General features: G+C 29.3%; 2 protein-coding genes across 5 annotated transcripts in view; one reads left to right on the top strand and one right to left on the bottom strand.

Annotated features, from left to right (window-relative positions):
• LOC130676763 (protein FAM50 homolog) overlaps positions 1 to 13,367 on the top strand; it is a 55,295-nt gene that overhangs the window by 25,466 nt on the left and 16,462 nt on the right. The window lies entirely within an intron of this gene.
• On the bottom strand, positions 4,511 to 11,436 carry LOC130676757 (organic cation transporter protein-like). Of its 4 annotated transcripts, none has more exons than XM_057483245.1 (7): positions 11,219 to 11,436; positions 10,715 to 10,912; positions 8,843 to 9,076; positions 8,504 to 8,762; positions 8,261 to 8,429; positions 6,036 to 6,334; positions 4,511 to 5,967 (listed from the first exon to the last, which is right to left on the bottom strand). In XM_057483245.1, the coding sequence occupies exons 2-7, from the start codon at positions 10,874 to 10,876 to the stop codon at positions 5,444 to 5,446; spliced, it is 1,647 nt and encodes a 548-aa protein (XP_057339228.1). In that variant the 5' UTR covers positions 10,877 to 10,912; positions 11,219 to 11,436; the 3' UTR covers positions 4,511 to 5,443. The 4 variants fall into 4 exon arrangements, with proteins under 4 accessions (XP_057339228.1, XP_057339227.1, XP_057339229.1 ...); XM_057483244.1 differs by having other exon boundaries at positions 10,715 to 10,887; positions 11,219 to 11,435; XM_057483246.1 differs by having other exon boundaries at positions 10,715 to 10,827; positions 11,219 to 11,435.

The raw sequence follows: 13,367 nt of genomic DNA, 5'->3' as shown, positions 1-13,367 counted from the left end.
ACTCTGAAACTCAAAGTAATTTTACTTATAATTTAGTAATTCATAGGATTAAGCGATTATAATTTTTACTCATTTAAAAGGAAAATTTCCACATTATTGGACCGTTTCAAGTTTGCCTCGGCGAAATAGTAATTTTTATTTGAAAATTAACGAATATTACCAGATTTTTTTCTCCGTGTATCAGCTGATCAATAATGTAATACGCGAATTTTTACTTCAATTTTATTGAGAGGAGTTATATTTTATTAATAATATCTTTAAAACTCCCCTCCGGAGTGAATTTCACTCCGGAGGGATTAAATTAATAGAAAATTATCTACTCCGCGGAAACTCCCCTGCGGAGTGAATTTCACTCCGAGGGGAGTGAATAATTAAAAATTCATACACTCCGCATTCACTCCGGATTTAATCCGCATTCACTCCGCGAATTTTTTACAGTGTATTAATTATAATCCCTGATAGTAACTGTTATCATCCGGATGGTAATTTTTACCATCCTGATAATAACCGTTACCATCCTGATATTATTATCTCTATTAGAAAAAATTATAACACTAACTATCTTTGCATTTAAAAACTTTCGAATCATTCTAGATGATTGGAATAAAAAATTTAGGATAATAAATACAATTACTTAATTTTCTGAGTGTAGAGATAATTTTTAAGTTTTTTTCAACAAATTATTTATTATTTCGTTACTCTTTAAAAATGAATTAGTAAAATTTACTGTGAATTAAGTAGTGGATATTAATTTGACTCAAAATTTTTAGCTTAACAAATTTAATTCAAAATTCAAGTTCTACGAATAAAAATGTAAAGTAAATATTTTGGTATCGCATTTAATCCTCTCCTCTCTACAAATATTTTTCAAAAGTTGATACAAACCTCAGTTATAAAAACATAGGATATTAAATTTATTCCAAATAATAATGACGCTAAAACATTGATGATAAAAATAATCTAAAGAAGTTTTGATTCTTTTCCTAGATTATCTACAGCCTGTAAAAATCAATCTTCTTCTACTAATTTTCTACGCTAACTATTTTTATTATATCGCTATCAAATTTTTCTTATTTGTTAACACACATTTTTAATTTTTTCGACGCTGCTTATCAGACAATAGAAATTTAATTCTAAGTGCAACAGACCGTTAAGTATAATTATACTTGATAAAACGATCGGTAACTATTCCACTTTTGTAACTGTTTGAGTTCGTTTCCTGCTATTAAAAACAGTGTGATAATTAGCGTAAAGATAGCGAAAAAATATGTTAATAATTGTAGGTCATTTTTATTTTCTAATAAATTTATTTTCCTAGAGTCATTATTACTTATGCTTATTTACATTTACTATTAATAAATTTGTATTCTGTAAAATTATTATTGTAAATAAGTTGATAAATAAATAAATAAATTTATTTTTAAAACTCGATAGTAATCGAATTTTAATAGTAATAGCATCTCACAATAAATTAAGCTATGATTCAATCAACGCATTTATGCATTTTAATAAACTTTATTAAAAAAACAATCTGGAAATTGGTGGACCTTGCAGGCCTCAAAATTTTTCGCTGTTTTCGAGATCGAAGAGCTTGAAAACGTTATTTTCAATATTTTCTAACAATACCTTTGATCACATTAGTGTGTTCAAACTTGAAAACAGGTACGTTTTATATTGAACTTGGGAAATTCAAGACATCGAACATAATTTATAAACAAGAGTTCTAAAATTTTAATTCAGGATTATGTCCAATAAAATAATAGATGATGGGAAATAAAAGGAGCAAAATACATTTATCCAAAAAATTAAAGGAACAAGAAAATATTATAAATTTTTTAGTGATTTTTGGAAGGCTGTATTTTCGTGAAAAATGATCGCATCGAAAATATAAAAAAGCAAATTGAAGCTTGAAATCTCTAGTTTGAAGATCTTCCAGCAAAATATTTTTTTGAGCCACGGTTTTTGCGGAATCATAAGAAAAAAGTCGAGACAAAATTTTTCTAAATTTTTTGGTTTTGTTTTTTAGGTCTACGGGGCCGGGAAAAATTAAAAAAAAAAAACGAATTCATGGCTCGTTTAGGAAATTTATTCAGCTACAATTTGCTTTTTTTTGTTTCTCTGTACGACAATTTGCTGCTGAGATATCAGCCTTTAAATGAAAAAGGAGCCTTTTGTCTTTGATTATTGATATCTCAGCAAGTAATGGTCACACAGTAATTTAAAGGGCAGTTAAATAAACTTGAATAAATTCTCTACAAGCTCCATTTTCGATTTTTTCAAATAAAAATTTTTTTTCATCCTTGATATCCATTTGAAAAACCCACAAAAAATGGCCATTTTCTGGTTTTTTACACGGAGAAAAAAAAATACTTTTATCAAGAACATTTACTTGAGACAAAAACATAAATTCTTGATAATTTTCAAGAATATATAATTTTGTCTCAAGAATTCGTAGAATTGAAGGAAATAATTTTTATTTAATTCAAGTAAAGCTATTCTTTTGTTTACTTAGAATATAATATCAAATTCATATAATAACAAAAATAAATTTGATGCTTTTTTCTCAATAAATTGATAATTAATAATAACAAAATAAATATTTTGAACGGATTTCTTGAACCAAGAAATTCTTGTTTGGAAAATAGTATTTTTTTTTCTCAGTGTAGTCAATTCATCGCTACTCTGCAAATATTGATAAAAAAAATAATGTTGCCAGGTAATTTTACAGCTTAATGTACCCCCAAAAACCCTGGAAATTTTCAGATTGATCCATTGAACCGTTCGTCCGGTCCGATTGCTCAAAGTTTTGCAAAACAATTAAAGGAACAAGTTTTGTTCCTTAAATTGTGTAATCATTACCAAAATGAAAAAATTAATTTTTTTCGGATTTCCTTTCATTTTTGCGTTAGTTATTCAGTAAATGTAAAGTAAAGAGGAAAAAAAAAAATTTTCCAAAAAACGAGACCAAACAAGAATTTTTTTACATTTTTTTTTTTTTTTACGTTTCATTCGGGGGGTTATTTTTTTTTTCGTTTTTCGGAAAAAATTTTTAGGACATAATAATTGTAAAAGCTTGAAATGAACCAACTTAGACTTACAAAGGATTAAATTTTACATACTCAGACTGACAAAGGCATGAATTAGACCTACAAATACATATATCGTAAAACGAACGAACTCAGAATTTTTTAAATCGACTCTCTGTTGGTCCCAAGCTGCTTCTAGGTTCTATTCCACTCTTAGGTATCATTAATCTACTGATAAAATCGCTGGATCACTTGCAGAAATTTTCTACTAGCCCTAGAATTTTTTAAATCGACCCTTCTGCTGCCAGTCCCAGGCTGCTTGTGGGACCTAATCTACCCTTGGGTGTCTTCTGTTAAGTCTAGCTACCTTTATTTTACGATTTATATACATGTAGGTCTACTTCATGCCTCCATAAGTCTAAGTAAGTTCAATTCAAGCCTTTGTAAGTCTAAGTAGATCCATTTTAAGCTTTCAAAATTATTACGTCCAAAAAAGTCTAATGTAGGTTTTCAATGCTCATTTAAGTTCAAAGTGTGCCTTAAATTTCAACTAGTAATTAATTTTTATAAGTAAAAAATAAGCCATGCCTATAAGAAGAAAAGTTCCAACTGAAAATGTACTATCAAGAATACCTGCAAGCAGCTTTCTTCTGTTGTTTTTCACGACTTCCGAAACTATAATTTTTAATTTTTTTCATAAAACAGTAGCAGTTATTTTTCATTGAAGGTAGAGTCTATATTTTTCTCAATTTATCTATAAACTGTCTTATTGAGAAGATTTGCATGCTTAGGTTTCCACTATATAAAATTGGTGTATTACCGTACGATGGTGTCCATGGATTATTTAGTGGAAAATTCATATAGGAATCTGGGTTCCTACATAAGTAATTTTGATAGAATATCTGAATAAAAGAACAGATTAATATTCCTATTGGCTGCGTGCACGAAAATACTAATGCTATTAAAACATCAGTGTGAGACGTATACATGCATAATGACAGCGCTATTAAAAAAGCGGACTGGAACTTTTTGCGGACCATACGTATACACAATACATATTTATTTCTATAGTAGTATGCGTAAGCGCGAGTAGCCAATAAGAAATCATACGGGAATCCATCCGAAAACGCCATGTGCGAACTCACGTAAGAATCTATGCTGGATTCCCATATGGATTTTTTTGATAGGGTATGTAATAGTTGCAGTAAATATTGTAACGAATGTGAAACTGATCTTTTAAAATATATGAATAGCTAGAAAACCAATGCGTTTTTCTCTTGATATATAGATGTGCCACTAAAGTCAGTCAGTCTTATATTGACAGCTTAACAGCATACGTCTTGTATCAATTAACTATATCTTTGACTGCCTTTCGTTTACTGCTGTTAATTGTGGTGTTGTTATTTCTATTTTAAGTGTGTTATTATTGTAGTGTATAAGTGATATTAATTATAAGTTCGGAATACTACAATATATATTTTTTCCTATTTTATTAAATAAATACACTCAGTTTCAAAAAAATTATACATATTTTCGAATTTGAAAATCAAGGTCAATAATACTTTTAAACATTTTTTAGACATTTTTAACTTCCCGCTAAGGAAATTGTGAATTTTCAAAAATTCGGGAAGTTATTGGTTTCGGTCCGATTTACGAAAATCGAATTTTCATCAGATGTCGACGTTTTTAGGTCCTAGGAAGCTATTCTGACTAATTTCAAGATGATGTCCGAGTATATGTATGTATGTATGTACGTACGTATGTAAATACCTGTATCTTTTGAACGGATGAACCGATTTTGAACTTTAAGGTGTCATTCGACGCGGCTTGTCAATATCTTGAAGCTGTAAAAATTTGAGCTTAATCGGTAGAGTGCGTTCGGAGATATTTCAAAAATAAAATTTTTTCAAAAATGTTTTATTTGGATAACTTTTATTTTGCTCGATGGATTGATTCCAAAATCTAATCAGCTCTAAAACTTTACAAGCCGCGTCAAATGCCACGTCAACCATCAAAATCGGTTTATTCGTTCAAGAGAAAACGTTGACGAAAGAATTCAAAAAAAATTTTCTTTTTGGTTTTTTTGAAATTTCTCAAAAACGACTCGAAAAATCAATTTCAAAATTTGATCAGCTTTAGAACTTGATCAAACATGTCGATTGCCGCCTCAACCATCAAAATCGGTTAATTCGTTCGCGAGATATCGTGGGAGAAAGAAATGCTAAAAAATGGTTTTTTTTAAGACAATGGCATACAAAAGTATTGTCGAGCTCTTCGAGACTCCACAAAAATTTTAAACTTAATTATTTTTCGTTCAACAAATAGGAACATAATTTATTTCTTAATGGTTAATTTTACATAATTGGGGCAGAAAGTCCTCTTTGGTAACATGCGTTACTTTTATCATTGATTACTTCTTATTTGGAATTGTGACCCGATTTAGTAACTTCTCCGTCTACACAAGTACCTTTTCCGTTATTTAGTTTTGTTTGAGGTATAGCAAAACAGAAAAGTCCGGCCATGAGAGATAGAACACTAGAAAGTGTAGTAGGAGCCCACCAAGCAACATTGCCAAGTAAATCAACAATATATGGCGCAATCATGCATCCAGTTTGTCCCGTTACTAAGCACGTTCCGAATGCTGTATTTCTAACATTGCTAGGAAACAGTTCCGAAAGAAGTGCCAAGTTGACAGTAAAACTTGCGGCAAAACAAAATTTCCCTGCTAATGCTAATCCCATAATTATATTTTTATTTTCTTCAGGGATAGCTGAAATTGTTACCATTAAAATAAATGCAACTGTGTAAATCATGATAAGTGATTTTCGACTGGTAAAAAATTTAAGTATCACTGTAATTGCTAAGACTCCTAGTATTTCATTAACTGCCAGTATTGACATATATAAATAACGGCTCGATTTGAAATTATCAACACTGAAGACTGAAATAAATAAAATTAATTTATTTCATCTAATTAAAAGTCTAAAAAATTTTCATTGAAAATCTTACCTAGCATATAACCTCCCGTCGCAGTAACGAAATATGAAAAATCCATAATGAAAGTTTTTTTCCTCAAATCGTAATTTGTGAACAGAATTTTTAAACTTTCGAAGTTGCGATGAAAAAAACCTTTACGATCTTCTAGTTTTTCTTTACATTCTACTGATAATATTCGCGGTTCACTTGTCGGGCTTTCAATAGTACTAGTCGATGTCATGACAAACGATTTATGATGTTGATAAATTATTTTTTGAGCTTCATCATGACGGTTTTGTGATATCAACCATCGTGGTGATTCTGGTATGAACCTGATAAAAAATATAATTTATTGACATTATTATATTTATTTTTATCATAAATTATTTCATTAAAAATTTCTATTACTGAGATAAATTTTTTTATTATTCATTTGAATCAATGAAATATTTTATTTGGAAAAAAAAAAACTGAAAAGAGTTCACATTTATTTTTGAAAATTCAATTAATCAGAGAAACGACTATTTCAAATTCACATAAAATTATTTAAAGAATTCTCTAAGATATTTTTTAGATTTCTGCTACGAAAATTTTCAAAAAAAGGGAAGTTATTGATTTCATTTCGATTTTCTAAAATCGAGCTTTTATCAGATCTTGACGTTTTAAGATCCTACACGGAAAGAAAATTATGGAAACTGTTCCCATAATTTTGTGAAATTTTTTCCTATACCATCATAAGAATTACTCCCATAAATTATGGGAGCAGTTCCTATAATTATAGAAATGTTTCCCATAATTATAAGAATAGTTCCTATAACTATGGAAATGATACCCATAACGTTATGGGAATGGTTCCTCTAATTATAGGAATGGTCCCTATAATTTATAGGAATACTTTCTATAACAATATGAAAATCATTCCCATAATATATGGGAACTATTCCTATAAATTATAGAAACCATTCCCATAAATTATGGGGACCATTCCCATAACATTATAGGAACTATTTCTATACCATTATGGGAACTATTCCCATAATGGTATAGAAATATATCCACATGGGAATAGTTCCCATAATAGTATAGGAAGAGTTCCTATACCATTATGGAAATCATTCCCATACTATTATGGAAACTATTCCTATAATATTATGGGAATGGTTCCCATACTATCATGAAAAAATTAATTTAAAGAAAAGTGTGGAAATCACTTCTACAATATACAGAAATATTATTAAATATAAAAACAAAAATTCAAACATTGAAAAAAAAATTTGCATTTGACAAAAACATTAAAATTTTTAACAAAATTTTTTTTTTTTTAATAAATGTAGTGTCGAAGACACTTTATTTGAATCTCTCCATATCATGACGGAAATTTCTACACTATTTTGCAAAAAAAAATTTTTATGATACTATGGGAATGGTTCCCATAACATTATAGGAATAGTTCCCATAATATTATAGGAATAGTTCCCATAATGGTATAGGAATTTTACCCATACTATTATAGGGATGGATCCCATCATATATGGGAAGCATCCCTATAATAGTATGGGTTCAATTCCTATACCATTATGGGTACTATTCCCGTAATGCATAGCAAAACTTCCCATAAGTTTCTTTCCGTGTAGGAAACTATTCTGACTATTTCCGAATAGACGTCCGGCCGTGTGTGGGTGTGTGTGTAAACTTTTTTTGTTCGACGATACCTTTGGAACAAATCAACCGATTTGAGCGTGTTTTGCGACAATCGAAAAGGCTTACCAAGACTTAAAACTTATCAGATTTTGAAGTCGGTCGTTCGAGTAATTTACAAGTTATACGAAAATAAAAAATAAACAAAAAATTTTTTTAAAGTTTTTGTTGCATAACTCGTAAATCACTCGACCAATTTAATTCTAAGTTTGATCAAACATAAGTCTCAACAAGCTCGTTTGATTGCCGTAAAGTACGTGCAAATCGATCAATTAGTTCCAAAGATACTGTCGGACAAAAATTCCTTTTTTCACCGAAATGTATATTTTTTCAGTCCGACTGTTTCATGAGCTCGAAGAATTTAAAAGTTTACCAATAATAACGATTTCGATTTCTCCGAGCTCGCACAGCGGGAAGTATTGGGATTGGCCCACAGGGTCAACCGTTTTTCAGATTTTTTTTTTTAATATCGACAATTTTCGAACTAAGACATGTTTTGTTGATTAAAGTATTTCTTCTGCTCAGTAAAATATATACTTTAGCTTATAAGACTTAATTACCAAATCAATACAATAATCGGCAAAATGAAACATGATATGGCTATTTGTAACTGTCTCCAATCTTGCAAAAAATAAGCCATACCTATGAGGAGAAAAGTTCCTATTGAAAATGTAATATCAGTAATACCAGCAAACACTTTTATTCTGTTGCTTGTCGCAATTTCCGACACTAAAAATTCAAATATTTTTATTAATCAGTAGTAATTATTTTATTTAAACTCCACAGCAATAATAATTTCTTACAAATAGTATACCCTGAAGAATACATAGCACCCGTACTTATTCCGGTCAAAAATTTCAAAATAAGATAAGCCCAAAACCATGGTACCAATGCACTTAAAGGTCCAGCAATAATTTGCAATATTATACTAATGATTAATGAATTTTTTCGGCCATATTTATCTGCATATACTCCTAGAAATGACGAACCACAATTCATTCCCAACGAATACATCAAAAATGTGTTTGCTCGATGTAATTTGTTGTCGCACACTAATTGCCACTGAAATCAATAAAATAAAATTCACTGTTAATATTACTATTTATTCTAAATGTAAATATCTCATGTATATAATTACATACTTCATTAACAATCGTCGATCTTTCACTGTCATCAAACATAAACATCGAGCAAGATACTGTACTTGGCATTGGTTCAAAATTATTTACATATTTTGTGGCTTCTTCAAATCCCAAATCAGCAAGATGTGTATAATTATGATCATATTTTAGACATTTATCAACCATGGAAATGTTATTGATCTGGTCTGTAGTCCAATCTATAAGTTCTGGTGTATAGCACCAGTACTCAGGTATCTTTTCAGATTTACAGAATATGAAATATTTATTATATTTCCGTGTAAAAAAAAATTTACTACGGAAGTCATAAGGTGTTCTAGATCATGAACGTTCTGGTTGTACGCGGCTCAGAAACATTGACCGGTATTTTTTAGAAATAAGTTTATTTTATCAAAAAAAGCACAAGTGTCGCAAAAATCCTGATAAAATCATGTCATATCATCAGCCATTGAACATTTGTGCTTTTAAAGTACATAATATTGAACATAAATTCATAGAAAAGGTTTGTTATGATTTGTTTCGGAACTTTTCGTGATTTTAATGCAAAATAATATTTACTATTTACTTGAATTGTACGATTAAATTATTCGTAAATTTTCTAATTATGCCAAAATTTTCTTTTTAGCGACTGAAAATCGTAATAGTTCTCCCATTAATTGAAATTTTTGTCAGAAGTAAATAGAGCTCAGATAGGAACCCCCGAAAAAATTATTTTTGGTTATTTTAAAAACTAAGCTCTCCGTTTAATAAAAATTGTATATTTGAAAGCTGATCAGAATTTTCTCGATTTGAATCAAGTAGTTTGAAAAGTTACAAATAATTCAAAAACTTTCGGATCCTCTTCTAAACAGTTGACGGCCGGATGTCGTATCGTTTCACGTCACTTCTGTGACTATTTTATTCGCTTGTCGATTGGTCGACTGAGATAGTGGCGGGATCCTCTTCTAAAAAGTTGATGGCCGGATGTCGTATCGTTTCACGTCACTTCTGTGACTATTTTATTCGCTTGTCGATTGGTCGACTGAGATAGTGGCGGGATTTTTGAAAAAATGAAGGCGAGCGAAGCGAGCATGTTATGTCTAGTAATTATAAATTTGATAAATAATTCGTAAAGTAACGAATAATTTGGAAATTCGAACCCGATTTGCACATACAGTAAAGCAGGATTCGTCGAAATCAACACATATCGTTCGTAAATCGAACGTTTTACACTTATTTATATGTTATTTTAACATGGCGTGAGTGTTGAAAAAGTTACACGCGTACATGTTAAAAGTAACAAGTTTTTCAAAAATTCTTTTTTGATAGTCGAGATTATTTTTAACATTTTTGTGTGTCAAAAAATCAATCGATTGCGACAGTTCAAACAAGATAAATACTGTGTGTTAAATTGACACACAAAAGTGTTAAAAATTCAACTCTCAGAATTTTAACACACGCTTTTTTTTATACTTTGACGATTTGTTTTTTACTGTGCAGTCGTATAAAATACTATCTGTTTCTGAGTAGCTTAAAAGCAGCACGTTTATAATCCTGTTCACCTTATGAATTTTACAGGAAAAATTTGTTTTATCATTTGTGCGATATAAGTGCTACCTTTGCGAACAAAAAAGCGTTCGCCAAGGTAGCACTTATATCGCATGAATGATAACAAAAAATATTTTACTTCATTCCTAAACATGATTTTGTTATTTTTTAGAAAAATATTTTTATTTAACAATAAAGTTTACTCGTTAGTAAAAAAATAAATTATGTGACAGGACTAAATTTTAATAATAATAAAATAAAATAAAAAAAAACGTTTGTGAACTTGTTTTTTTGTGTCATAGTTTCGTCTTTTTTTCTTACTAGCATTAATTAAAAATGTATACAAACCTCAGCGATAAAGACATAGGACATAGAATTAAGTCCATACAATATTGATATTGAAAAATTGATAATACAAGTAATCCAAAGAAGTTTTGATCCTTTTCCTAGATCCTCGATAGCTAGTAAAAGACACCTCTCTTCCATAAATTTTATTTCCTTTTTACTCATTTCTTATTCAACTATTTTTTTTATATCACAAATGAACTTTTAAATTTATATAAATATATAGAGGCTGAGGCAGCCGTTCGGCACGCGCGTGGCTCGGGCGATCACCAAAGTTAAGTAGCATCGAGCACGATTACTACTTGGCTGGGTGACTGCTTAGCCACGCGTGGGGCTCGAACGAAGGTCTCTGGCCGTTAGGCGCGGGATGAAGATCCAGTGATCGGTAAAATGAGAATTTTATTGATCACTGGAGCTTTACCCAAACCGAACTGTACTGGCTAGGTTTTCACTGTGGTTTTCCTACGCCACTGCACCCCCATTGCAAGGGAGGTAGCGGATCATCACCGTAATAATGTAGTACAGTATAAGCACAAGTCGAGCCACACCCGCACAAATTGGGTACAAAGGAATAATGAGCTAAGGAAATAAAGAAGCACGGGAAATTATAACGATATATTTTGTAAAAAACTAATAAGTCGTACAGTTAAAGAAAAATAACAAATAAATAGAAATAAATAGAAATGACGTTTTAATTTTCGAGGCGCTACTTATCAGACTAAATAAATACAATTTTAAGTGACATATATTGAACACACCAAATTGATAAGAATGGAGAAAAGATAGTAATCCCCACTTTTAATTCTGTTTAAGAATTTTTTTTTTACACTGACAGCAATATTTTAAATATAAGGTAAAATACCCAGTACTTGAACACATATGACAGTGTATTGTCTTTGACCACAACTTTAACAGGTAAATTTCATTATAACTGACAAAATCAGAGTGACTTAATAAAATATGTTCAATTCTAAATGTGTTAAAAAAAAAATTGGTATTACATATAGAAAATTAATTTTTTAAGTTATTTAAAAAAATTCTTAAAGAAACCCAGTAGTTGAACATTAAACTGCGACAAGAGGCAGTACTTGAACGCCTCGAGACCAGTACTTGAACACATATTTAGTATAACTTTAGACATTTTCTGTTACAATAAAAAGAAAAGATTTCAGGCCCAAAAAATACGTATTTATTTTATTTAAACATTTTAATGTATTATTACAACAAAATAACAAGATTATAATTTTACTTATAAATTTTTCTGGACTTAGGCATTTTCCAACCGCATAAATTACAATATTTTTAAATTCTGGAAAAAAAATATATTCATGATAATATTTATGGTATATTAATTTATTTATTTATTCTTTTATGTTTTTTTACATACATTTATAAATAATTACGATTTAAAAAAAAAGGTCTTACCTGTTGTTGACAGTGTGAGGTTAGAATATGTATTTTTTTTTTTATTTGACAAACACTTCTATTTACTTCAAAAATAAGAAATTCTGTTTATAGTTTTTTTCTATTTAATTAGTTTATATACTTTTTTTATCACTATGTGATGCAATTTATTTTTAAAAACACTTTAAAATGTTTATTCAACATCAAGTCAGAAATAGTTCAAGCACTACTGTCACGGAAAAATGAGAGACCGTATACTTGAACTCACGCCGCCATCTTGTTCAACTTTTGGGTTTTACATTTGAAATCAAGAGGTATAATTGAACGGCTGAATTTAATATAAAAAAATGATTGAAACACCTTATAAACAATAGAAGATTTGCAAAATGATCTATATTGTTAATTGGTTAAGTTTTTTTGTTGAATATTCAAATATCTTACGTTATTTCACCAATTTTCTATTGTGGTGGTGACTATCATTTCTATTCAAAAATGAATACTAATCGACATTTTGATTGATCCCGTCATTAGATATTAAATAAATTATTGTATTTAGTTTCAACATTAAAAACTATTTCTTATATCATTAAATAAGACATCAAATTATCTTAATACACATTAAATATTAATGTTTATGACAGGGGTTTTTTAATAATAGAAGAATTTCCAAACTGTTCAAGTACTAGTACCGTTTTTAAAATTGTTGAAGTATTGGGTATTTTACCTTATACAATAAAAAAATTTTTATTTAAATACTCTGAAAATAAAAAAGTGATATTAATAACTTTTTGAAATAGCTTTTATGATTTTTATCTAATATTCATTTAGAGTTGTATCAACTTCTAGGTTTTTACCAACTACATATATATTCTGGTCTTTACCAACTATATATATATATATATATATATATATTTTAGACTGGGCCAAAAAAATCGACTATTTTTTTTTTTTAACGATACTGTGGAAATATTATTTGGGATGACAAAAAAAAATTATTGTGACAATTTGAGCCTTTAATTTTAATATTAAGAGGTGTATCATCGCAATTTTGTATTTTTTTTTAATGAGCGGGTTTTTGTCTCATAACTCTCAAACCATCGAGATAAACGAAATCGACTCAGATACATTTTTTGAAGGAAATTTAATGCTCTACAAAAAAGATCTGATTGAAATTTTTCGTCAGATGAACCGTTTCTTTATAATCATGCTTTGAAAATTGGTATGATTTTAAAATTTGATTGTTCAACTTTGG

Source organism: Microplitis mediator, chromosome 10 (assembly GCF_029852145.1).
Source record: "Microplitis mediator isolate UGA2020A chromosome 10, iyMicMedi2.1, whole genome shotgun sequence".
In the NCBI taxonomy this organism is placed as follows: domain Eukaryota; kingdom Metazoa; phylum Arthropoda; class Insecta; order Hymenoptera; family Braconidae; genus Microplitis; species Microplitis mediator.
Note: the sequence above shows the minus strand (reverse complement) of the source record. Positions and strands in the feature narration are given on the sequence as shown.

Excerpts from the sequence above, each read along its gene's own strand:
- LOC130676757 (XM_057483245.1), bottom strand. The coding sequence starts at position 10,876 with ATGAGTAAAAAGGAAATAAAATTTATGGAAGAGAGGTGTCTTTTACTA. Across the intron at positions 9,077-10,714 it reads CCTATGTCTTTATCGCTGAG|ATACCTGAGTACTGGTGCTA; the intron begins GTTTGTATACAT and ends AAATCTGAAAAG. Across the intron at positions 5,968-6,035 it reads GACGGGAGGTTATATGCTAG|TCTTCAGTGTTGATAATTTC; the intron begins GTAAGATTTTCA and ends TATTTATTTCAG.